Source organism: Chroicocephalus ridibundus, chromosome 8, assembly GCF_963924245.1.
Source record: "Chroicocephalus ridibundus chromosome 8, bChrRid1.1, whole genome shotgun sequence".
Lineage (NCBI taxonomy): Eukaryota > Metazoa > Chordata > Aves > Charadriiformes > Laridae > Chroicocephalus > Chroicocephalus ridibundus.
In genome coordinates, this window is record NC_086291.1 from 24071212 (window position 1) to 24098346 (window position 27135).

General features: G+C 37.6%; 1 protein-coding gene across 1 annotated transcript in view; it reads right to left on the reverse strand.

Moving 5' to 3' along the window:
- Window positions 1-27135, reverse strand: part of VAV3 (vav guanine nucleotide exchange factor 3) — a 171638-nt gene that overhangs the window by 55662 nt on the left and 88841 nt on the right. The window contains exons 16-18 of the mRNA XM_063344034.1: window positions 14602-14703; window positions 11935-12035; window positions 2688-2710 (exon numbers count right to left, since the gene is read on the reverse strand). Coding sequence (XP_063200104.1) covers window positions 2688-2710; window positions 11935-12035; window positions 14602-14703 — 226 coding nt within the window. The remainder of the gene's footprint in view (window positions 1-2687; window positions 2711-11934; window positions 12036-14601; window positions 14704-27135) is intronic.

Sequence of the window (27135 nt, forward strand, 5' to 3'; positions counted from 1 at the left end):
ATAATGTCTACAAACACAAAAGTATCAAGCTGCTTGCATTGCTTTAATAACATAGACACTTTCACTATTCCTACTTTGCACTTAAGGTAGATAGAATTTCCTATGCAATTCTTAATTTCCTTATTTTATGGGCAAGTACTTAAATATATTGAGTAACTCACCCCCCTTTCTTTTAAATGTGGATGAACCAGAGCTGCGTGAAATCAGAAATTCTCTGACCTCCAACACGACAGACTTTTTTTTTTTTTTAATTTTTTAATGTATTTTATACTCCAAGACACTTAATACGGATCCCTGAAAATTACAATGTGAAATAAGGCATATCTGTGAACTACTGATCTGCTTTTGCAAACTTGTTTTAACTGGTAGCTTGCATGAAGGCTCATGCATTTATTTATTTTTTTAATCAAACCAAGCAGAGAAACGCATGTTGCATAACAAAGGGAACAATTAGGTTGCTCCGATTTACTTGCAGTTGATAAAAGCTGATGCAGGACACACACCGAGGCAAGCCAGAAAGCAGTACCCTGAGGCACAACCAAATTACTAAACCCTCTAGCAAGCTGGCAAAATGGAATGCTTGGTTTAAAAACAGCCTCCAAACCCTTGAGTCTTCGAACATACTCTCTCTGTACCCCACAATTCTAATTACAGAAAGGATGCAAGTTTTGTTTCATCTGCAGTGTAAAGAAGAAAAATTTAAAACTGCTGCTACAATGGAGGTAATATTACTGAATAAGAACAAAAGGCTCAATTATATCGTAGTTGTTTTTTTAAATGGAGGCTGTATTGCTGATAAGGATTGATGCAGAGTGGTGAGTAACCACAGAGTTGCACAAAAGAGGGAAAGGGGCAGGAGTGGGAAAAGCAAGCATGAAGGAAAATACAGAAATGTTTAACTGAAATGAAAAAAAAAAAACCTAAAAATTATGTGACAACTTTAAGTCATATACACCAAAGGACAGGATGGGAAACAATTTTAAGGAAACAACTCTTGAGCTGTATGAAAACATGCTCAATACCACTAAATATATATTGCAGTACCAGTAGATTTTATTACATTACTGGTATGAAATCTAAATCCATGTTTTCCACAGTGACAGATCCTCAGCTATGCTCAAGTTTTCTTCTGCTCAGAGAGAAATAAGGCAGGCACTTAAACAAGAGTCTTGGTAAAAATGAAAGCAATCTTCACATTTTTGATCAACTCAGTAGTCAATAGCAAATCAATAGCTCCAGTGAGGAAGCCATTTTTTCCCCACAAAAAAGATTTATGAATCAAGCTAGGGGGTGAGAAGCTGAGCCACAAGGCACAGTGAGTGACCTGTTGCTGGCTGCCCCGTGCTGCCTGTCAGCCTGAGAGTGCCAAGCAAACTGCCCATGCTGTAGTTTCCATGTTTTAGAGTGCCCTTACTTAGCGGGTATTTCTAGGCAGAGACATGAAACGCCAGGCAGCACACGGCAGGAGGCACGGTTGAGGGAGCAGCGAGGAGAGCAGGCAGGAGCGTTTCAGGCACAGGCATGGACTTTGGCAGTGCAGCCCCCTCTCTCCTCACCCAGAGCTCCTCCCGGGCCACCTCACCCTTCCCCGGCCAGGCCCCTAGGAAGCCGGTGCCCGCTGCGGCCCACAGCCCCTTAGGAGCTGGCCAGAGGGTGCCAGGGCTCCCTGCACCCGGCCACCGCTGCTGGCTGGGTCACAGTGACACTGAAAGAGCTCAAATGTCAGCAAGCACAGACGTGGTCAGCCCTGCACCTGACTACCCCCTGCACCAGCCATAACCAGCAATGACAGCCTTCTGATTCCATCACCCGTTTTAGGGACTGCATCAAACACAGATGTGCTTATGGATAAAAGTAATTTACACGCTCCTATGTTGTTCATAACCAGCGTGTCATTTAAGCAGTTAAATTACCATAAACTTCTGATCTAAAATAGATACTGGAAACAGTTACACTGTACATTTAAAGTGCCGCCCCTCCTTTATCAGAGCTGGCAGAGAAAGCCCTTCTGCCCTTCAGGTGAAAGGCACCAGGAGCTAGCAACAAAATAACCCCAGGCAGCTTGCAGCCACCTTGGGCTGCAGCAAGGTACGCTATGTGCACCAGGGTAGCTCCTCTGCACAGGGCCCATTTTACCACTCTCTCCAGAGTACATAAATTCCATAGCCATTGGATAACTCTGCAACTAAAGTCTTTTTACATGAAGCAGCAAACACTGCCCTGGCGATCTTTCATCGCCCCGCAGTCTGGCATGGCAGAGATTGGTACACTAGCATGTTAGTCCAGCAGGGCTCACTAGCAATTAAATAAAAAAAAAATAAAAATAATAAAAAAAAAGAGATTACTTTTAACTCTACTGCTAGGAACAGTTAGCATTTACACATCAGTTGTGAGGCAATGTATGTTTTTACCTGCAACTTAAAAACACATCTCCACCCCTTCCAGTGTTCTCAGCATTAAGCCATATCAACTGAAAATTGACTCACACGTTGAACAGAATACACTTATATTTAATTATGAATACCTGGTTTCTTAGACAACTTCTTTTTTCCACTAGTCTAAAGAAATCTGTTGTTAAACGCAGCAGAAAAACATACCTGCTCCAACAGCACACGCACAAAGTAAATAAGGAGTTCTTATGTCACCGACAAAACAAACATCACATGCAAAGGAAAACGAATCCTTACCTCATGTTTCAGGTTCCCGTGTTCTGAAACATAAGTAAAAATTGGCATTATTGGCGACCGTAAATTGCACGCTTTTTACAAATCAATCTCAGCCTGTGCTGCGCTGCATTACAGAACCCCCTGCTGCCTTCTTTCGCTACCTGATACCCGCGGCCGCCCCGGCAGCCCGGGGCTGCGCCAGGTCCTGTTGTGCAAACCCTGCTGCGCTCTGCTCCCGCCCACGGGAACGGCTCCCTCCTGCCACCTGTGCCGCACTTCCCAGCAGGGGCAGGGATATCTGGTCCTCTGAAATTTATAGGCTTTTTAGAACTTTTCAAAAATGCCTTACAAATATTGACTCGTTGGGAATTCAAAAGCGACGGTTCCTCATTGCAAGTCAAGTCTACACCTTTTCTCGTCTCTGTCTTTTCGTAGCATGCCAAGATAAGATGTATACCTTTAGCTTCAAAATATTCTATATTTCGTGCCTTTAGAGTTCAATTCAGCATTGCATTAGTATACCACCGACTTTGAAGCCATCGGTGTTTTATTCACCTCTTTTGCTATGAGTTTTCTTGTATTACTTAAAAATAAGGAAAAAAAAATAAAGTCCTGTGGGTGATCAGAAGGACTGCATTAGGACAATAACACTTTTGCATGCACACACCCCCACAAATCACAGAAGACACAAAAAGGGGTATTTTTTTACATTTTTCTTTGAATGTCTCATCTGGTAACAGGTATTTGGGTGTACTCTAGATTTTGGTTCACTGCCTTATCAAAGCTCATGCAGCTGTATTTACCTGCGTGCATGCTCTAGGACTGCACAAACTGCACATGCCCTGTCTGTACCTCATCACCTTTGAAAACTTTTACTGTAGTATCTTGTAAACAGTAAGCCATATCCACAGTAAATGGACTAAAAAGCTTTAACTGCAAGTAGATTGCGCTCTGCTAAAAAAAAATTATATTAAATAGTAAAGTGTGGGAAAAAAAATAATCTTTGGCTTTCTCGCATTTTATGCAAAGCCGATAAGGCATGCCGAGACCAAGCACGCCAGCTGAGGGCTCGGGGCTGGGCCGGGGAGGCACAGCCTGTTTACCACTGGCAGAGCTCTCTTCTCACGTACGCTCTCGGTCACCATTCCCTCTCTCATACCGTGTGCCAAAGACGCATCGTCTTGTCATCCACAGAAAACACTTTTATGATTATAACCTTTCCAAATGTATTAATTTGCATTTGTATAGTGAGCAAAGAGAAGAAAAATAAGCCCGCCCAAAGAGGGAGATGCAGGTAGACTACTGAGGTTTTCTAAGGAGCCCAAGGAAATTAGTTGCCCAAGTGCTGCTGAAATTCAATATAATTTTGGTATTTACTTTCACAATTTGATACACCTTTCAGAATTTTTGCCAAAATCTGAATAAAATCACTTTTTTAGAGTGTTTCATCTCAACATTATAGATGACTTCAAATGAAGGGAAGTCATTTAGGGAAGTACTGGCAGGGAGGGACAAAACTTCAAATTCAGACTTAGGGTTTGGGTTTGATTTTTTTTTTTTTTAGATGGCCTTTTAAGTTCTGAAGATCTCTTATCAAAAGAATTAAATGGAAATGTCATTCTATCCTCCAATGGGAATTAATGAATCTTATTTTTAATGGTTGCTGTTGAACATTATTTTTACCTCTAAGAAATATCCCAAACCCAACTAGATGAATGAGCTCCATTTGGTGATTGCAGTATCACAACACTTTTCAAAATAAATAATTAAAAGAAACTCGCTGATTAACTCTCAATAATTGGATTCAAGTAATCACTACGCAGGAAGGTAATAAATGCTCCTGATAATTCGCATAAAATAAATTTAATTAAAAGGGAGGTGGGGGGATTAGATTAAAAAGAAGGCCCAAAACTTTGCCAACACTGATGGACTAAAGTGCCATTTGTGACTTCACTATTAATGCTTCAGGAATAGAAAAATATCCAGTACCTGTATTTCTACATAAAAGCCTATTCAAAAAATAAGACTTATGCTTGTCTTATTATTTCATTACAGTTTAAATATTCCTGTATTTCAGAATATTCTGTATTGAATTATGTGAATTGCTTCCTCATGAGATCTTTTTTCTAAATGTTACACAAGAGCAAAAAACCCTCATTTCTATTTATTTCTACTTTTAGAAAAAAAGAATGTCTGAGGATATCCACCAGCAGATATTTTACACATGACAATTTAAATTCAAGCTCCTACTCATCAGCAACATGCCAATGAAATTATCAAGTGACTAAGTTCTCAGTTCTGACAGCAGGCTACTTTTACTGGCATAGTTCAGCAAAATTTTCAGGTTTTTTTGTTTATTTCCTAAGGCCATGATACCATTGGGTCACATTTTGATAATTATATTTTACTACAAAAGCAACAGGAGCAGCAGCTGGCCTGAATAAATGAGGGAGCACAGATCGGAAAATGGGAATAAGCTGCTCCCCAGGGATGCAACAGTGTGGCTGGATTTACATGCTAACTAAATAGAGAGTAAATAAAAAGGTTATATAGTAAACTACTCACCTTCCTATTTTAAAAGAAAATTTAAAATATTTAAAATGCAGGAAGTATACAGTAAGCTACTTTGAAGGAGCTGTGGGACTACCTGCTCCTTTCCGGTCATTTAGCTAGTCACTGCATAATCGGAAGAAAAGCACGTCATGACCTAGTCGTACCACAGTGTAGGACTCTGCACAAAATATCAATCAAGCCCCTTAAGTGACTTCTGTTCAGATTGAGCAAGGATGGTTAGTTAAACAATACAGCTCAACCTTTGTTGCAGTTAAACAAAAGGTGGTGTAAGTCCAATGGAAATTCTGGGATTTGAACATTTACTTGTCAATTCTGTTGGCATGGTAGGTTTGGAGGAGAGCTGGCAATTTTGCAACTATTGATCAAGTCAGCAAAAAGGTAAACAGTGAAAGCTGCTGTTTTCTTTTCAGATGTCAAAAACACATGCTTTTTATGAATAATGTCTAATGAGCTGTAGCAAGCAATTATTACATTAACAGCATGGACTATATTATTGAGTATACACATTACCATATGAAAGCAACTCTAAACTTAACCCATTCATATGGTTACATTTTCTTTCAAGTTCATCACACAGTTGAAGAAACTTCTTTTCCAACTAGGGAAATGTAGTACTTTTTCAAATGGAATTATCTGAGGGAGAAAGGAATCATGCATAAGCTAACTAAAAATTACTATAAAAATGCCCACTTAATGTTTTTCTAATATATTTAGGCCCTGACGAGAGATGCTCCCAACATTCCCTGGGAACAGTGATATAAAGAAGAAAATTTTGTGGGTTTGGCACCGTATTTAAAATATTCAAAACATTTTCAGATTCTAGAACCATTATTGGAGGTTCATCTAATTGAAATATTCAATAGTCTGTTGAACCAGCAACCATTTGCCTGAGAATGTGTAATTCAATATAATTGGACAGACTTGGAAAAATTCCAGTCTGGCAATAGAAATGGATTGTTAATTCTGCTGGTTTAGACTAGGAAACAGACTGGAGTTCTGGAGTATGTTCTGGGCAGAGTGATACTGTTTTATCAGTCCTGAAGGCCTCTGCAGAAATTGCAAGGGCCACAGAACAACCTGCACAATGCAAGTGGGCATAAGGAGGGAGACAGTTTCTCCCTTTGTCTGCTAAAGGTGTGTCTTACTCACGCTTGCTTACCAAAGGTCCCAGTCTTAACCATTCCCAAATAGAAACTCTTCCGACTAGTGGGAGAGCATCACCAGATAAGTAAAATTGTCCCTGCCTTGAAATAAGGCATAGGAGCACAGCTGAGAAGCCAGAGGAGTAGAAACGGAAGGGGAGACCTCCACATCAGCCACCAGAGGAAAGAACACCACATACATCCTTATATGGCCCCGTCAGGGAAATATGCGCATCCATTTTGTAATCCTTGTGTTTAAGGATTTCATAAGGCTTTGTCTTTAAGACTGCACAATCAGACTTGAAGTTCATCCGAACGTTAGCAAAAAAGAGGGGGCACGAAGGATTTCAAGTCACAGACAAAATTAAGCGATGGGACATAAAGGTAAAATATATGAAAATGCAGAGGACTAGTTGAGCTTGTATAGGGCAGCACTTCAGGGGAAAAACATTAAACCAATAATGACAGAAATGAGCACAGAAGACTGGGGGGTTGGACTAGGTGATCTCTGAAGGTAAAACCCTTCCAACCCCTACAATTCTGTGTGATTCGACCAGCACTGCTGACTTACGGCAACAAGGGCAGGAACAATAACACAAAAAACCAAGGCCTAAATGCAGACCTTTTGTTTTATTTATTAATTCAGCTGATTAACTCTGCATCGTTCATTGCTGTGACTGCTACAATCTGTTGAACTGGCCTTCTCTGAAGCAAAACATCTGAAGAGCTGGCATATGTTTGTGTATAAGGCGTAGCGTGACAACACAGCAATTTATCTTCAGATTTTGTGAATGTTTCTCAGAAGTGCATCATCTAAATCTGACACTTATTAAATTTGTCATTCTAAAGGTTTCTTTGGATGTCTTTTTGGATGTTTTGAATTTTCACAAACTGTGACTTGGAATGAAATACAAAAAGATTTCATCCACTCAGGGAGGTTCTAAGCATCATTTCAGAAAGGCTAGCAAAAACTTCTGCTTACTAGTCTAAAAAGAAAACAAAATCTTAAACTGTACAAAACTAGAAAACGCTGAAAAAAATTCAAATGCCTTTAAAAAACCTAATGGTATATTCTTATAGCAGCATTTTGAATTCTGACCACCTCTTTTAAAATAGACCTCTAGAAATAGAAGAATTCTACAGAATGGGAATGGAAATTGAGGCATAGAAAAAGTTCCACTTGTGAAGAGATAATAAAAAAAATTTAAGACTATTCAGTTCAGAGAGTATATTAATAAGAGGTCATGAGAAGTTACAAAATGATTTATCATATAGAAGCAGTCAGTCAAGGCTTCCATTGACTTTTCTCACAAAAACCCACAAAGTCTCATGTTAAATTAAAAAGGTCAAACATAACCAGGATAAGATATGCAACCTACAAAAAACAACAATAAAACCTAAAAGCCAAACAAGAACTTTACAAAACTCACTGCTCGCTCCAAAACTTCTGAAATGCAGTTAGATATTTCTATCAAGAAAAATAGGGAAGGTATGCAAAAGCATTAACAAGATATAAAAACTCTTAGAACACCAAAAAGATAAAAAGAAAATTTCACAGGATTAAGAAAGTAGCCTCATTCCTGGGCATTGTCTTCCACACAGAGGATTTGCACTTTCCTGTGAAGCATCTCAAATCAACCATTGGCAGAATGACAGAACACCAGATTAAACAGACCACATGTATATCATGGGATATATATGTACATATTCCATGTCTGTGGCCATAACTAATACCACATGACTGGGGAATAATAATGTCCAGTTTCCTAAAAAGATGATTGTGTTTCATGTCCATTATACCCTGTGAAAAAGGCTCTACTAGTTCCCTAGAAACAAAAGAAATATATAGTGGCACAATAAACGTTCCAGGCATTTTGCTACTATTGAAGCATTCCGGCTACGCTCCACAATTTCTTATCTAACAGCACTCTCAGGCCACCTTTGCTAATTTCCCATAGGAGCAGCAAATGTTACTACTAGAAAAATTAAATTTATTGTAAATTAATTTCTCTAAAGATTAAAAAAAAAAAAAACAAATCAGCTTCAAAATTCAAACTATGTTAGAATTTTGCGCATGTAGAGCATACTGTTTCCACAAAATGGAAATGTTGACTTTTACATGGTATCTTTGTGTCTGCATTCTTTTAATAACATTTCATAACTTAGCAGGCATGGCAGATAACTTATGGGAGACTTAATTTCTCAGTATAGCTCTGGAAAATCATTCCTACTTAAGCTGCACAAACCAGTATTTAAAACAGTCTGAATTGTCCCATCCCTTTATGGACCATATAGGAAAGCAGGAACTGGTAAAGCTCCTCCTTAAACCTTTCCTTTCTCTGTGCACATTATGAATAGACAGCACTGCTCAATCAACACTTCTTGCTTTAAAAAGGCAAATAAAGAGTAAAAAAGGAAAACAGTAGAGAAAAATCTCAATATTTCCCTTCCTATTCATTGGCTAAAGTCCCTCATCAGGTGGAGAGCAGACACATTTTCAGCAAAGTGGGCAAAACCATTTGCCCTTTCTATACTTATTCATTCATAGAGCAAGAGAGAGCACGGCAAGAACTGTAATTTCGAGTTTGCTTTTGCTGCTACAATCTACTCTCAGAGCAGAGTGTAAGGAAGCCACAGCCCAGCACCTCCCGTCATTCTGCCTCTTGAACAGGTGGAAGAGGCACAACCCTTCTAGCTTGTACTAGAGCTACAGAAATCTGGGAGCCTTTGCATAGGAAAAAAAATAGACTGAAAAGAGAAAAAGAAGTTTGAAGAAAGGACAGAGAGCAGAACACCTGGATATAAGCAAAACATGTAACGTAAAACAGTATCTTAACAATACAGTTGCTTCCAGCTTCACTAAAGAAAGACTCAGTACAGCATCATTTTACAAAAATCAGGGCAATGATCTAAAGTGAAATCCAAAATAACATTCTGCTCCTTTGAAGTTGCAAAATGATAATTTATTCCACTTACAAAGGAGCAGAAATGTGATTTATTTTTTTTTCTTCATTTTGTTCCCTCTAGCAAGTGCACAGCATTACTTAAGTATATATACAGAAAAACTGCAAGAAATCAGACCTTGTGTTATCTAGGAATTTATGGCCATTCTTACTGATACACATTGCACCATATGTGTCCACAGATCTTTACAGAGGAATAGAAAGACAAGCTCCTGCCTCCTGGGGTGCCAGCTATCCAATTAAAATAAAAACTACAAAAGCGATTAAAACAGAAGGTGCAAAGGAAAGAAAAAGTAGAAGTAGGCGGGGTTTATACCACAGAAGATAGCTCTCTTGTGAAGAACAGTATGTGTTTGTTTTTCCACTCTATTAATTTAAATTTAATTGCTTTAAAATATTCAATTTTTAACATAATTTTAAATATTTATTTTCTTTAGAATATCCATAGGAGGTTCTATGAAAAAAATCTGTGTTACAAAAAGCATTTCAGTGAAAAATACCATGGTTGCTTTTATGGTTTTCAGATCTACAAAAGGTTATTTTTTAAAAATCCAGACTTGGACAACAGCATGGAAGATCTACAATGCAGGAAAGCAACTGAGAAAGCAAAGTTTATTGACTGCAGGAGAACTCAGCACCTGCTAAGCCCTCAGCACAGGAAAGACGTGGACCTGTTGGAGCAAGGCCAGAGGATGGCCATGAAGATGATCAGAGGGCTGGAGCACTTCTCCTATGAGGACAGGCTGAGAGAGTTGGGGTTGTTCAGCCTGGAGAAGAGAAGGCTCCCTTCTCTTTTTGTGGCCTTTCAATACTTAAAGAGACCTTATTGCGGTCTTTCAGTACTTAAAGGGGGCCTACAGGAAAGATGGGGACAAAATTTTTAGCAGGGCCTGTTGCGATAGGACAAGGGGTAATGGCTTTAAACTAAAAGAGGGAAGATTTAGATTAGATATAAGGAGGAATTTTTTTTACAATGAGGGTGGTGAAACACTGGCACAGGCTGCCCAGAGAGGCTGTAGATGTCCCATCCCTGGCAACATTCATGGTCAGGTTGGACGGGGCTCTGAGCAACCTGATCTGGTTGAAGATGTCCCTGCTCATTTCATGGGGATTGGACTAGATGGCCTTTAAAGGTCCCTTCCAACCCAAACTATTCTATGATTCTTTGATTCTGATGATTTTATGAAAGAATGAAGGCAGGCAAATAGCACAGTGAGCCAAAACCCAAGTAGAACTCAGAAACAAGCTTATACAATTTTGAAAGGAAGAAAAAGCCAGAACAAAAATCTTGAAGCAGCAGCTTAGTGAAGAGCAGTGGATGGAATCATGATGTAATTCAAGCAGTGGGAGAGCAACTATCTCTACAACAGCATTTTGCAAAGATTTTCAACAGTAAAGTCAAAAAGAAAATAACCCCATGGAGGAGGTTGCGGTAGCTTATGTGAGATATGTGAGACATGAGAAACTTCACAAACTGTACTGAAATAATTCTGGAAAGGAATGTGCAGGTTTTAGAGAATTGAGAAGGACAATTAACTAGAAACTTCCCCAACATATACAACTATACTTTCCAGAAATCATCATGTGTTCCAATGGCTTTTGTCTTTCAAACACATTCAAACAACAGGAATTCAAACATATTAATCGGGAGGGAGATTTGGGGGTGGTGAGGTGTGTGTTTGTCAGGTGTCCCCCCCACCAACACCAAATAATCTCCAGAAAGAAGAAAGAATAGTGAAGACCTGGACAGAGGGAAGAGTCAAAAACAGCACTATGGTTATGTGACTGGCTGGAGCGTAATGAAATCACTGCCACCGATTGAATAGCTACAGGGAAGGAAAGGGGCAAATGATGAGAGCTAACATTTGGCATTAGCAGTGGGAGATCCGGAGGATGTCAGAATTATGGATACAATACTAAGCAGAAACGAAAGAGGTCAAATTTGAGTCGTCAGAGGGAGACCAAACGGTAGCTGAAGTCAAAACAGTCTTTGAGGTCCCAAAGAGCAGAAGAATAGGGGACATGCAAAGTGACAATGCCCAGGGAAGAAAACTCACAGAGTACCGCAATCGATTAAAAGAAGAGGAAAAAAACGGTCCTTAGATGTGGGAAGTGGAGAGAGCCATCAATCACCTTTTTGTGAATATTGTGAGTGGACAGAAACCATGGAAACCAAAGAGATGAAAGAGGCAACACAAACAAACAGCTATAGGAGCAGAGAGGAAAATATGGAAATTGATATAGACATAAAGGGAGAACCACAAGGATGATAGATGATATGCCGTACAGTATGTGTTACATATGAGCAGTCTACGATTAAAATGAGAGCAATTCTTTGTTGTATACGACATTGACGAAGAAATTGGGTTTGACCTATAACAGTTCTCTCCTGCTTTCAAACATTTCAATTTAGTAGCAATAAAAATCCCTATGAATTCTAAATGCAATTCTAATTGTGCTTATAAATGGTAGTTTCACAAGTATGTATGTTACAATAAACACAAATTAGAGTTAAATTAAACCTTAATTATATCTAGCAAGTTTTATGTCCTAATTAAAAATGGTATTCTAACAATAAAAATGACTTACCACCTGAATTAGCTCTGCCACAATTGTCTAATCTTCCTAAACACTCTTTGTGTGCTCCCGCGCCACACTTAGAACATAAATAGCCTTGATAAAATGTTCCCCTGTAAAATAAAATTCGGTAGTGATACATTAGAGGTGATAAATTCCATGCATAAAGGAAATAAGAGACATGGCAGAAGGTATTAAAAGTCATTTTCTGCTCTGCATAATGATGGTCCTTACAGGCTTAAGAAAAAGTGACAACTGACAAGCAGCTCATCCGCTTTTCGTCACTACTAGCCATTTAAAAATCACAACTAGATGGTTCTTCTGGACTATTAGTAGAAAAATAATCTCCATTTCAATTTAGCCCAAAGCAACTTTGGCACAGTACACTTGAAATTGTACCAATATGTATCTATCCTACTATAGATCTACACTTTGTTTCATCTCAATGGGAATTTGCCTACACACCATGAAGAATAAGATCCATTCCAAGAGAGTTGCATTAAGGAGTTTATAGGCTACATTGCAGCTATTCTTGACTTTAAATTTGTTCATTTACACACATATGCACGCACACAAAAAAAAGATATAGATATCCAGGTACACTTTAGTTAATGTTGAGAGCTGCTAAATAAGCAGACTTTCCTTACTCTAGATGTCCTCCAATTTCCCTTAATGAATCGGAATCTGAATTTGAATCTGAGGAAACGGATTTATTTCAGATTTTGTATGGGTTTTCTCTCAGGTATGATTCACTGAATGGCTAACAGGGGCACTGTTTTTTACATGTACCTCTAAACAATTATATGAGTTCCATCTACTGATGTATCTGCTTACTCTTCACACTAGACTTGTCTGTCTCCGACATCATCCTGACCAGTTTGGAGTGGTTATGCATCCTACTCTAACGTAACACCTTCAGCTTCAAAGGAAAATCAGGTATCTCATATGGAACACAGGACCGCACAAGTTAAACCTTAATGAAATGCACAGCAACTGCTATTTACTACAGCAATTTCTAGACTGCTAGTGATGAAATATATTTTTAATTAAATTCAGAAGCTCAGTACTTTTAAGGATTGGAATACGCAAACTTAAAGACAAATAAGTAGAAAGTATCAAGATATTTTAATGCAGTCTTCCATTTATTTTTTTTTCTTATTGCTACACAGGAATGCAAGATTCTCTAGATAAAAATATGGGATGTAACATTATCTTTCACTACAGATGCTTCTAAGACCAGGATTTTATTCCCACTTAAAGATTAGGCAGTAAGGTTCAGATTTTTTTTTTCCAAGTATTTACACATTAGCTTATGTTTGAAGCTTAAAATGACAATCCCTTTTAAAAAATGACTTAGGCACTTTATGAAGCTAAGTCCAGTAGGCTTTCAATACAACTTAGATATCCAGGGGAATACCCAAGCTATCTTCAAGCAAATTGGCATGCCTATGCAGAGCAATGCAGCATCCCGCAGGCTGTGTCCCGAAAGCAAGAGAACTGTTTCTCAGCAACAGCAGTTAGTGCAGTAACAGAGACACGACAACTCTACTATACTGCTTCAAATTCAGAAAGTAGCCCTGCCGTCTCTAAGTTCAGGACATCTGCCCCGCTCCTCGTAGTCACTTAGCCCTTATTGCATTGAGGAAAAAAAAAAAATCATCTAAAAAAAAAAAATCTCTGAAAATCCAGGTCAATCTAACTGTTCAGAAAAAAGGTTGCTAAAGGAAAAAATACATGAGAGGGAAGAATATACCTGAAGTTATTTTATTCCATGCCTGTGCTTAATAAAAGCACTACCCATACTTCAAATGACCTTTCTAAAATGCTGTAGCTATATTTTTCGAAACATCAAGAATATGCAACATGAGCACCTGAACTGGCCAAAGTTTACAAAGCTTTTGCACCTCCAACTTACACTATGAAATTTAGGTTCAATACACACCTCTATACCATTGGACATTCCATATTTACAAAAAACCAAGGTAGCTCCTAAAAGATAGCTTGAATAACGAATGAGAAACTACAGATGTGCATGCGTGTGTGTTTCAGAGGAAAGAGGCAGAAAACATGGAATTTCTTAGCTTAATTTAGCCTTACAGATCCTTGCTCTTGAAAGCATTAGCTGTTTGCTTGCATTTCTTATCTAGCTTTGTAACATCTATCTTCAATTTGTCGACATATCTCTGGTTCAGAAATGCCTGTTAATGCCTCACAGTTATTTTCTGCCTCACAAAGCAAGCTCCCCCTATCAAGCATTTATGAGCATTGTCATAATCCGATTTTCTGAAAAAAATATTCCATCTGTTCTTGCAACTGGTGGTCTACAGAAGTGGGACCTGTGGAACAGTCATGGTAGTCAAAGCTGTACAAAATGCTTGTCATTTACTCTTACATAAGAACTTCTGTATTAAATAAAGCAATTCTCATAAAGAATTGTGATAAAGTACCCTTCTGATAAATGAGAAGCATCTTGAGGTTTTGAGCTTTTAATAGCACTCCTGCTAATATTTGGAAATTTGATCGTAAAAACTTGCTAATACAACGAGAAATACTACATATGACTTCATGGCTTGTCTCTCTTGGACAAGTAACCAGCTAGCCATGTATTTCCACACACTCCTTTGATTCAGATATTTCACCTGGGGGAAAAAAAAAAAAAACCACCCTTAAAAATCTTACCTCAGAAGCATCTGGCAGACTTTGCAAGATGTCACGCGACTGAAGGTATGCATTTTGAACTCATGAAAGCTGGTATCCGCATAGTCTGGCCGTATGTTTGACCTAAAAAAAAAAAAAAAAATATTAAAAATCTGCTTTAAACTGATGAAATCTAGAACATTATGCAGCATTCACAGCAGGAAACCCTGAATCCGCGAACAACTAGTTTTATTTATACTTTAATGTTTTTCCCTGAGGTGAGCCAGAAATATGGATTTTACCACACACCTTGAAACGAAGTCTGAATTATGATACTATGCAGACCTGGTCCTTAAAATACACCCTGCAACTACCTTAACTGTCACAATAACTAGAAAGACCATACATCAAAACAAACATCATCTGGTTTTTATTCCTACTTAAGTAACTAGGATCATTTTATGGACCTAAAGAAGGCTCACTTTTTCATTCTCAAGTATTTTGTTATGTGGATGTACAAGGAAGAGCAGCTCACACCAAGAACCACAACATTGGAAAACATGAGCAGCAAATTTGTGACAGTTAGGTCACAATTATGCAGCAATACACTGGGTAACATAAGTGATTTCAAAAGCAGTTAGAAAATATCTACTGGGGTTTAGCTAGTCTTTCTTAAATGAGTTGCCCAATGCCTGCAGCTGTTGCTACGCACACTTAATTTAACAAATAAAACAGAAGATCACTATTCATACTGCTAAGATACTAACACACTATCGTCAGACTTATTTCCAAACATCAAATTTATGTACAAAGCAGTGGTCCATTATTGCACATGTGTTTTGTTTATCCTCCCTACTGATCCCTTTTAGAAGCAGGAGTATAATTTAAAAGTGACATGTTTTCTTGCAGCGGTGACTGTTTGCAGGTTTATTTAAATTTTATTAAGTAATCCATTCAATTTTTTCTGCTATCTTCCCAATTTCCAAGACTCGGGGACAACAGGAATTTTCAATTGATTTGGTTTTGGTTTTGTTTTGTTTGTTTTTTTTTGTTTTTTTTTTTTTTTTAATTCAGTAACATCCCCAAACTAGCTTAACACCATCAAAACCAGTAACACTGAAATGCTAGGTGCATAATTTAATACTAAGCTAGATTGTATCAGACAAGCAAAAAAAATATATAGTAAGGATTAATGTATTTTAAAATATTATTTATATTGGAATTCTGGTATTTTTCTAGCAAAAACATAGGAATGCACGATGCACAGGAATTTAAAATAGGAAAAAAAACCCCGAGGGTAAGAATGTAAGAATCTACAACACTCAAAGAAAAGACCAGAAGCTCTTCCAACACACAGAATTACAACTTCATGCATTAAAGTTGGAGATACTCATCATAGAAATTTCATTTTTATGTATTATAAATAACTTCTAGACTAAAACATAGACCAGCCACAAACTGCAAGGAAACATAAATATAGGTAACCATGCAAGCATCAATCTCTCCAGGACTGAATGAAAAGTCTTATGAAAAAAAAATTGAAAGAATCTGTTTAAGTACCTAGGGTCAGAAAGGTCAGTCTTCTAATCCGCCTGCTGAAAATGAATGTGCTGAAAATGAAACTATACTCAAAAAGCAAATGGGATTTTGCTTTTATGCTTGAAAATAATCTTACAGTCAGTACTGTTTTAACTAGCTCACTAGTGTCTCTCTCTCTGCTATGATATGCAAGATGTCAATACCACAGCTCCTGCCTACTAAAACGGGCATGGATACTACCCATTCACAGCAGGAAGGTACAGCTATCAGGATAGAATTAATCTCAAAAAAGTAAAGAACTTTTTAAAGCAGGAGAACAGTGTATAATTTTGGGGTGGTTAACTCCACAGAGCAAGGCCTGTATTTTACAACATGTTTACCAAGGGACTGCTAAGACCTCTTAGGCTACACAAGTTAACTATGGACAGTCCTGAAAACTCCCTAGAACAAGTTACAGTACTTACACCCCCAACAAAAGCTGCTTTTTGTTGACCATTTCATTCAGACCAGGATAGCTTGCAAAACATGTCAAAAGTATCAGCCTAATGTTCAGAGACTCATCAGATTTGAAAGCGTATCAAATTAATCCTAACAACCGGACCATTTTTCAAGAACAAACCAAAGAAAAAATTCCATTCATTTAATTAGAATAGGATCAATCTTCAAAAAATAATAAGCATAGTGGATGAAAAGAAAAAAAAAAAGACAACCTCACACAGATAGTTGTTTAACACAAGCATATCACTATATAACTTCCTTTCGTATGTAAAAATTCTCTTCCATTCTTCTCTCGGGCTATCTTCCACAAAGATTGAAATACATGAACTACTGAAAATATACCTCCTATTAACAGAACAAAGATGATACACTGTGTTCACTCTTCTTTATATTAAAAGTAATATTTGAGTTTCTTTATATTTTATAAAGCCATTCAGTTTCATTTTGCAGTCCTTAATAGAAAAAGTTACTATTGAGAGGAAAGAAAGCATAGTGCTAAAGTGGCAAAGAATAAAGCTGTTGCCGCACGGAAGAGCTGTCACAAGGCCCTCCACCTTATTTCAACATAAGTTGTTTTATTGCACCTCTAAGCTAAACTATCGGACTATAAAGTCCTAAATAAGACAGAAGATTTATCCAGATAAACAGACTTACAACTTCGGCTCTCTACTGTATGCAAAAGTTTGGATACACTTGGCCTACTTGCATAACTGAAAACATATAATACAATACAAACTGTGGAACATAATTCAAGCTCCAATTTATCTTCTCCACTATTACCTACGGGAGGACCTGGTTTGGTTCCAAGTACTACTCAGTTCTTAAAAATCATAAAAATGTACCATGAAGAGTGAATCCCTCACTTTCTTTAAACCCCAGCATGTATTAGTTTAGTAACTGTAAGACTCTAATGATTGCTTCAATAAATTCTCTATCTAAAAACCTTTTCTTTCTTGACCACCTACACATCTTTCATACTTCCTACCAATTCACTGCCATCTAACTTTATGTATTTCCTTGTTCACTAAGGCCAAGCTAGCACAAAGATCTTCTAAAACAGCTTTTTTTTTTTTTTAAAAGACATGAGCCTGAGTAGCTCTTTTAGGGGCAGATAGGAACTATTCATAAACCAAAAGGACCTTTTAAATTTTGCTAGCCCGCCCTTCCACCACTCAGAAGATACCCTTTTTCTCCCTTTTTTCACCCAAAGCCACATCGCTCAGAAGGAAAAGCCTAAAAATCGCTAACAACAAAAGTTTAGTGAATCAAAGGAGATGCCACTGAAGTACATCACCCATACATTAAAGGAATCTGGAAGGGACTAAAGCCTCAGCATAGCACAGAAGATCCTGTGCAGAAAGAGCAGGAATCAGCAAGAGACCTACCTGCTGCTAGCAACCAACAACCTAACCTGCTGCTTAGTCTTATTTTTTGTGCAGACTTAGAAGATACTTACGAGCTGTTGTCTCAAAATGAACAATGTCATTGCATTCACTGAGAACAACATTCAAGTTCTCTTTTGTCTCTTCCTTTCTATTTTCTAATCACTCATCTTTACTGTCTCGGATTTAAAGCCAGACAGGAATGGGAAAATATAATGTGTTTTATTTCACTTTACACATCAGCAAAATATATTCTCAAATTCGAGAGTTTGTCACATTTCAAAAAGATACGGATTTTACCCATTATCTCATCATTTTCTTCAAAAGGAAATAGTCTATTAAAAATATTAATATTTAGATACATTATCAGTTGATTCATGTTGGACAAGAAGGCATTTCGTCACTGCTCAAATAAAAAAAAAAACATTCACATTTATGAGAAAGCAAAAGTTTCCACCCATCAATAAAGGCATTAGAAAAGAACCACACAAAGTAAGAAATCATACGCTAACTCTAAAGACACAGTAAAGCGAAGCACAATATAGAAAGATAATTAATGATACAACAAAAACCAGAAAAAACTACAGCAAAAATAAAAAGATAATGTGCATTACCTACTGTTAACGTAGAGGTGGAATAAGGAAAGCTTTATAGGAAAATATATATTGCAGTATTAACCATAGACAGGAAAACTCTTGCACATTCTAGTACCTGATCAGTCATGCAGCAATATGGCAAACTCAGTTCTGTAGTCACATCCCAACAGACAAATCTGGGATAATCTGAGATGATGCACTGTAACAGTATATATCAAGTAGCAAGTCTTTTAATGTAAAGTCTGAAACTTAATGAATCTAGGGGTTTGATATTTTAGTTTTCAATAAATAATGCAAAAATAACCCAACTTGATACCACACAAAAGTTTCCAACTAGAGATTAAGTAAAACTCATCTGTGACTGTCCAAGGCCAAATACCACCAGGACCATAGGAAACTTCTTTCCACAAAACTTTGCACACCGAATAGCATATACTATTTTTTGATTTTTTTTAAATATAGTAAATAAAGCTGATAACTTCAGTCACAGGACAGCATACAAGTTTTCATAGTCATGTCATGTCCAACCATAAAGAAGCTCTTTCAGTTACAGCATTCAAGCCTTATGCTGAGAACACAGAACAGAGCTGCCACAACACAGTAAAGAGAACATTTCAGCCTTCTCAAATCTTCTTTTCCCTTCTAATTCCCAACCTGTGGGCATGTTCCAAGACACAGAAAAACCTGAAAATTAGGTGGGTATTAATTTTAAGCTAATATTTTCTTCTTCAGAAGGAAGATTTCGTGGCCGGGGGTGGGGGGAACACACACACGATTGTTATAAAAATTCAAACATATTGAAGTAATTTCTGTGGCTAGCCTTAGGAAAAATCTAATTTAGGACTTAAACTGGGTTCCTTCCCCATCACAGTGGAACAGTCACCAGGGAAGCACTCTCACAGGTTCCTCAGTCCTCTTTCACAATAACTTCTACTATGGGGTGCCCCAGGCTCACTGCAAATGAAATATTTTATCTGTTTCTGCTGCTGAACAATCTTGATGAGTGGACAGAGCAGGAAGTCACCCACATACCAGGAATACTTAATCTGAGGTAAATAATGACAAAGAACATGTTCCTCATTTTATGTTAAAACTCTTGTCTTTTATTTTCACAAGCAATGGGGGGAGTGAAAAGCAGTTTCCCTTCCTCTCTTCTACTTTTTCCCCAGGCTGTCTTAACTCCTACACTCTAGCAGAGACAAAATGTCAGGATACAGAAACAGTGAATCTGTAATTAGGAAAATTTTTCCAATTCTCTCCTCAATTCAGCAGCAGAGTTTTTGTAAAGGACAACCACAAGTGCCCTCTCCCGCATAGTGCTGGATCCCCATAACCAGATACACTCCAGTCACTCCACGTCCTTGGGCTGCCCCTGAGCCTTTTGAGTAAAGCTTTCTCTTTCCAAGTTACTTGCAGAATATTAGTCCCACTGGGACCAATTCACTGCTACACCACCAACCCAGAGACCTGCAGATGCCTGTCTTGCTTGTCTCCTTCGTCATTTGGACACGCAATTCTCATCTCTGCATTGGCCATCGGAGCCACTGTTCAAGGAGCAGAATGACCACCTTCTTCAGTCAATCCTGCGTCTCTGAACAGATCTTTTGTCTGTAAAGTCTGCAGAGTTCAGTGTAGAAGAAAGTTATCCAGGTATCTTATTTGATTGCTCTCAATGCCATCAGATTTTGGAGCGCAACATTTTTGATGACCTTGTGTGTATGCAATATTCCCCTTTTAAAAATAATTCTTTGCATTTAGAGTGCCACTTCTTTCTATTGACTTTTACTTCTCAGAAGAGTAAATTGATCATAGGCCAACTCTGTCTTCAGGTGCCCAGATAACACAACACCTTTATAAATAGTGTCAGAAAGTGTCACGTTATTAACAGTCCCCCACAAGCTTTTGCAGTCAGAATTCACTCCAGGAATAATGTTTGCCTAGATTAATGGCACAGCTGACCACAGTGTAATGCTACAGATAGCCCAAAATTATCTTGTCAGACGAGACATCTACGCACCTATTCCTATGCCTATAGAATAAGGAATGAGTTCTCTCTACTATCCTACCTCAAAATACCAAAATAATTGTGCACATGAATAAAATGAAACAGTTTAAGCTACAGTTTTCTAGCACTTTCCTATAGCAGTTGGGATAACAGTTCAAAAACCTAAAGTAATTCTTACACCTCAAGACACAAACGTCACAATCAAAACACTAATACTTAAATCAAAATAAAATAATGAGCCTTGGCGATCTTGACGTACCCAACAGCGTAAGTTCTATACGTCATTTTACAAAACTGATCACCTTGGGACTAAAGTGTTTTCAAGACGCATACTGCAATGAAAAGTGTACGACATCAGCATCAAGCAGCTTAGATGGGATTTGTTACTGTCATTTCCTTACTTAATCAAAACCATATTCTGATGAGAAAACATTAAGATCAGAGTGCACCTGAATAGCAATAGCATACAACGGGCACTTGGCTACCATGCAGAAACAGTTTAATTTTTTTATCAGCATTCTTACATTCATGTTTGTTTCCAACAAGAAAATGTTTCCAAGAACTACATAAAGTATCTTTCACAACAGGTTGGACTAAACAAATGCACTGTAGTTTCTTCAGTGTGCTACACGCAAATATGATTTCTTTTACTGTCAGTTTAACTTCCTCTACACAGTTAAGGCTGACAAAATAAAACACACCGGGAAAACTACTAAATTTTCAGACCCAAAACTCTGTCTTATCTCTCTATTAATTACGTAGTTACTACAGATAATGTGTTCCAAGAGAAGAAATAAAAGGTTAAGAGGTAGTTTACTATAGATCCTTCCTTCTACTTTCCCACGTGGAGAATAAGCACGTTAAAATCCCAGTATTCGTTTCCAGAAAGGCCATATTTCTAAAGATATAAACAATGAAAAAAATCCTTATTTGACAAATTTTAACATACTGAGTACATCTTCCCTTGGATGTTTTGCCCTTCAGATGTTTTGCTATTAGCCTTACAGACTTTAAGAACGATTGGCTCGAGTTTGTTTTGCATGGACATATTTCTGAAAGCCTACAGGCTGACAACAAATCTAACAAAAATATAATAAAGGGATGAAATAAAGTATTATGTTGATTAGATTAATTAAATTCTTATAGCAAGTTTAATTTTTAAATAGGAAATTAATGAAATGCAAATAACACTGCCTCTACAGTAAAAGGGCACACAAAAGAGAAGAGGTGGTGTTACAAAGACGCAGAGAGCAGAAGCAGGCAGAATCTGCAGCCTTTGGCTCCTGGCTATGGGTGCCAATCTCATCACTCAGCACCAGCAACACGCAGGTATCCAGCAGCAGAGAGCGCGGGAAGCCTACCAACCACCTTGTGGCTTCATATTCTGCAGGGAGCTAAAGGAAGGAGACTTCAGAACACAGCACAAAGAAAAATTCTCCTCTTTCTTTTATTCTAGGCCTATTTACTATTAACTTTAATGCCACCAGTTTAGAAACTGTAGTTTAAACAACCTGCCTGCAAAGTCTGATGCTGTCCGTTAGTGACCAGTTCTGCTCTCTTTCTTGCTGTATTTTGAGGGCCACTTCTTTTAATTGCTTCATTGGCAGCTTTTCAATACTACCTTGACTTCAGCAATTAAGACCTGGACAGATTCTCCCCCGTCCCTGGATCAAGACCACTGAGAAGGTGTTGCTTATATACCCATTACTAACATTTCAATTAATGTTGAAAAATTACTTCTCTGGAGTACTTAATTATCAACTCAACTTCTCCTTCCCAGACTTCAAGTATTTTTTAACTAAATTACCTGGGGGGAGGGGGTGTGAGGGGGGGTGTGGGGTGCAGGGAAGAACCTGAAAAATGTTTGATATTCCTTAAATATACACACATCATTTTACCACCACGAAAAGCACGTACATACTTCATTGTCGGAATTGCAGCACATACAGAAAAATAAAGAAGAAATACATCACACAGAGAAATGCAAAAGTAACTCTTTGCAAATGGATCAAGAAAGCTCCTTTCAAAAGTGAATTAGCTGCAAAACTAGACAGGGTTATCAACAAGAGCAGGTGCTGACCTAGACAACATTGAGTAGATCACTACTTCTGTTAAATACACAGAAAGCAAAGGCATTCTAAATACTGACTGAATCGAACTCTTCTGCTCAGGGGACTGATGATAAACCTCACAGGTACCATTTCAGACCAGGGATGTTCCTCAAGATTGTCATAACTCAGTGGGACTGTCAACCTGGATAGAAGAGGAACCTTCTCTTCCCTCAGCAGCAATCCCACCCGCATGTTTTTCTGAGTGACCTGAAACAGCAGCAGGTGCCCAGATACGGATGCTCTTGGGTTGGGAATGGGTTGGGAACAGGCTGTCCAACAGTCACAGGTTCCATCTAACAGTACAGTGAGAGAGCTGCCCTTTCTTTGAGGTTGACAATTTTCCCCCAAAAGGGAAAAGTATGCTAGGAAGTTCTAATGATACTTCTTGGTTTTGGTTTTGACTCATTTTGTAGAAATGCTATTAAGGCCAGATTTTGAATATCTTTTTCCCCGTACCAGTCTCTTTGAGAAAGGCAATTATGTCACAAGAAATTACACAGGGTTCGATTGTACGTATATGTTTGCAAAATATTCCATAATTTTAAAAGTGCATTATATTTGAAACTGAGTAGCCATTTCACTTGATTAAAACTTGGCTTTAGAGAACAGTTAATGTATGTATGCCCACCTGTGAGCCCAGAGGCGTAACAAATAAGCAGATGCATGAAGTATCAGATAAGGAGTCTGCAGTGAATTGCAACTGTTTTAAGTATTAAAAGAAGAAATACTACAGGGAGCTCAGATAAAACTCAATACCTTGAACTCTCCTCAACTCTCAACCCCAAGTTAGACCTTTGCATTTTAGAGCTGTTATTATTCTGCACTCCATGCTACGCTTATAATAATTTAAAATGCTCCATACAGAACCGTTCAAAATTATGGACACCCTGAGCACAAACTGCTGAAGAACATTTTAGAGTGTATGTGACATGAAATCTGATGCTATATTCATGCAGTATAGCCTATAAAGAAAGTGGCACAGGTTAATACCCGAGGACACCAAAAATTTTCATTCCAGTTTTACTTATTTTACTAATATTTGACATCACTATAGAAAATGCATCAATAAACCTAGCTCTGCCATAAGTATTCCTAAGTGATTAATTGGTAACACATTATTTATAAGGACATCCTAAGTTAAAATTCCTGGTTTGTGACAAAGTTACCTCCTTTCGAAATTGTAAGCACCTTAGAAGTTAGCCATGACAACTGGTACTAAGCACCTCAGAAAAATTAACTAGCCAATAAAATATAGCTACCATTTGTCACGTATTCAAATGTTTTAAGTAACAACATGGACAGAAGTTAAGAAACAGAAAACCATATGTGTTACTGTCAAACAAGACAAAAATCTTTCAGCCAAACCTCATATGAAGAATTTCATGCAGAGAGATGTTCAATCTCAGTCCCTGCTCTGATATGCAGTGAGCCTCCCTTAGAATCCTGTTCCCCACTAACAGCAGAACCAGCCTCACATTTGCACTATCCTTTCTTGACACATGAAACATTTCGGCTCTGTGCAACTATCGCCATTTCAACTATCGCTTCATACAACATGCTGTCATCTAATTGAAAGGCATTTGTGTAATAAAATGACAAAATAAGAGTGCAGAGACAAAGCCACGAGTGAATAATGCTTTTTCAATCTTTACAAGGATTTTATTATTTACTGTAAAAAGGTGAAGATAGAAAATGACATTCTTAAGGGGTATTCTCACTAGAGGTGGGCAATACCATTTCACAAAGGATGACTTTCAGCCTCTTTTCTACCTTCTTTTCTCAGGAGCAATGCTGATTACTTACAGCTAATTCATTTTCTCCATTCCAGCTAGGCTGCTATATTTCAGAATCATCTTTGAAGATGCTATTTACTGAATTAATCAATCAATCAATTCTCCATATGCTAATACTCAAACTTTCTGGTTTGTCACATCAAAGAGTCTCCATCAAGAAGACATGTTATATAATTAAATTAACCATATCACAAGTAAATTGTGCTTTTGATCAAGAACGCACAACTTCTAAGACTTTGCTAGGAAATTTGCTTATTTGATCATATGATGAGTGGCTTTTTTGAGATCAAGGAAATTATCTTGTTAGCTTTTTGGAAACATACTGCATTGTTTCAAACAAGATAATGGCTTTCCTTTTCCTTATCAGCCTACTTCACTGAAAAGCACGGAAGATGGACTGCTTTGAGCTAATCTATTCCAGTATAACATTTTTAACCACCACCTGATAGGAACAAAGCTTGTTGTACATCAGTATTTGTAAGTCAAAAGCATCAATACTTCACATACTTTAATATTCACTAGCTGAGTCTTATTTGTGCAAGTTCTAAGTCTTACAAATCCAAATTTACAAAGTAGCTTGTCTTGATAAGCTTTAAATATTTTATCATATATTTACACTTAACTGAAGACAAGAGTCTATGTTTTGGAGTAAAAAACAAAAAAATATAGGATGTATACAGCCATAAGCTTGTATATTACTGGGCAAACACCTAAATCTGCTAACAAAAAAAGGTAGCCTTGGTTTGCAGGGAGAAACTAGCACATGTGTAGGACAAACATGTAATGCAGAATTCCATGTTTAAGACTGAAAAAAAGTAACACCTTGACCAAAAAAAACCCCAGTATTTAGATGGTCGTACTTTGTTTTTATGATGTAGTGTCATTACATCTTTATTTCACTGAATTTTAAGAAATATTTATTAATTTTCATATTAATATACCTCACATGTGGCAAGGTATGTTGTAAGAACATAAGGACTGGGAAATTTTTTATTTTTGTGAACCAGAAGACAGAATATCAAAGTATATTTATCATCTCCAAGTGCTTACATACTGTTTTTGTAAATTCTGTTTGGCTTTCACATTCTACACTGTCCTTACACTGTGCTCTTAATCATATACAGAATCATCACACAGTTCTTCCTGTGTCTGGAATAACCTGAAGAAATTGCGTAACTATAAATATGTTGTGAATGGTTGCTTATAACCCTGAAAAACATTTGATCAAAAACAACTGGAGTCATAGGAAAGAACAAGCAACCGTTCCTCTTTGCAGACATGAACTGGCATTCATTTTCGCTGTATTGAAATATTTATACTGATGGAGAAGCCCAGGTAGACGTGTGTGTTTATTGCTTTGGTAACCTATGTGAGGTTGGTATAAGTGAAACACCTTTGCAAGCTATTTGAAAAATGCAGCAGATGTCTAAGGCTTTTAAAGTGCTCTGATAAGAAAGCTTTAATTTAATGTGTCAGTGTTCAATATGTCAGGAGCTCAGATATTCTCTCAGAAGAAGTCTTAATGCATATGCATTATTAATGCACTGAGGGAGCCGATCTATTTGAGCTGAATCTGACCAATGTCATTAGTCACAGAATGCAAACCAAATTTGGAAATGGGTATGGTAATAGGTAAAAGAACACTTTTCACCTACCTTGTTTCTTGTACTAGTTTTCTTTAAAATTTAGAAAATCAATGAGCTCTAGTTACAATTTATGTAGCTTGCCTAATCTAAAATGTTGCGCGCACACCTATCAGGTTTGAGAATCAATGCATCTCGGGATTATTTCCTTACAATCAGATGATAAGTTCTGCATCCCTTGAGTTACAGGGTATGAATTTATGTCTAACTGAAATGGTAATTTTTCAAAACTGTATTAGACTGTACCTGAGCTGCTGCACAAACTCTGTAGTGACCTAAAACTTAAATACAGTGTAATTAAAACTGAAACCACTAATTTTTTGAGGGATGTACAGCTTTCATGTCTGAAATCTCTTTTATTTGGATGTTTTTCATTAACTCCATGCAATTAATGCATGCCCTAATCACTGTAATGATCATGTGTTTCCCACTGATTTTTCAGGCATTACTAATTAGACATGATGTTAATATTGCAATTTCAGAAACAATGTCAAAGCAGAAACTACAATCATAATACTTCTGAAGGTGAAATTTTAACTAAGTACATTTAAAAAAAAAAGGCCTGTCCTCTGCCTGGAAGATGTTTCATGGACTTCTCAGTGAAAGAGAGATGTTGAGTAAGGCCTAATTAAAAGGCATGTTACAACACTGTTGCATGAGACGTTGCAATATTGGTTCTGTGCATCTTGAAATCCAGCAGTACTAAACTTAGGTTGATCAGGGCCTTGTCAGCTCAAGCCCAGCAGGAGAATGAAGGAGCCAATCTCCACACACTCCTTCTAACCTAAATTCTTCTGTGATTAAATTTTAAATTGCATTTCTGTGTAATATGTTCCTATCTAGGAATAAATACTGAAGCCAAGTTTGCTGATGGCCATTTTTAGAGTGGATTATAAAGCCCAATTGAGAAACCAGAGAAAGACTTAATTAAATTAGCAAACTGGACATTGTGACGACAAAAGAAATTCAGCACAAGCCAGCATAAGATATTGCATGCTGTATTACACTA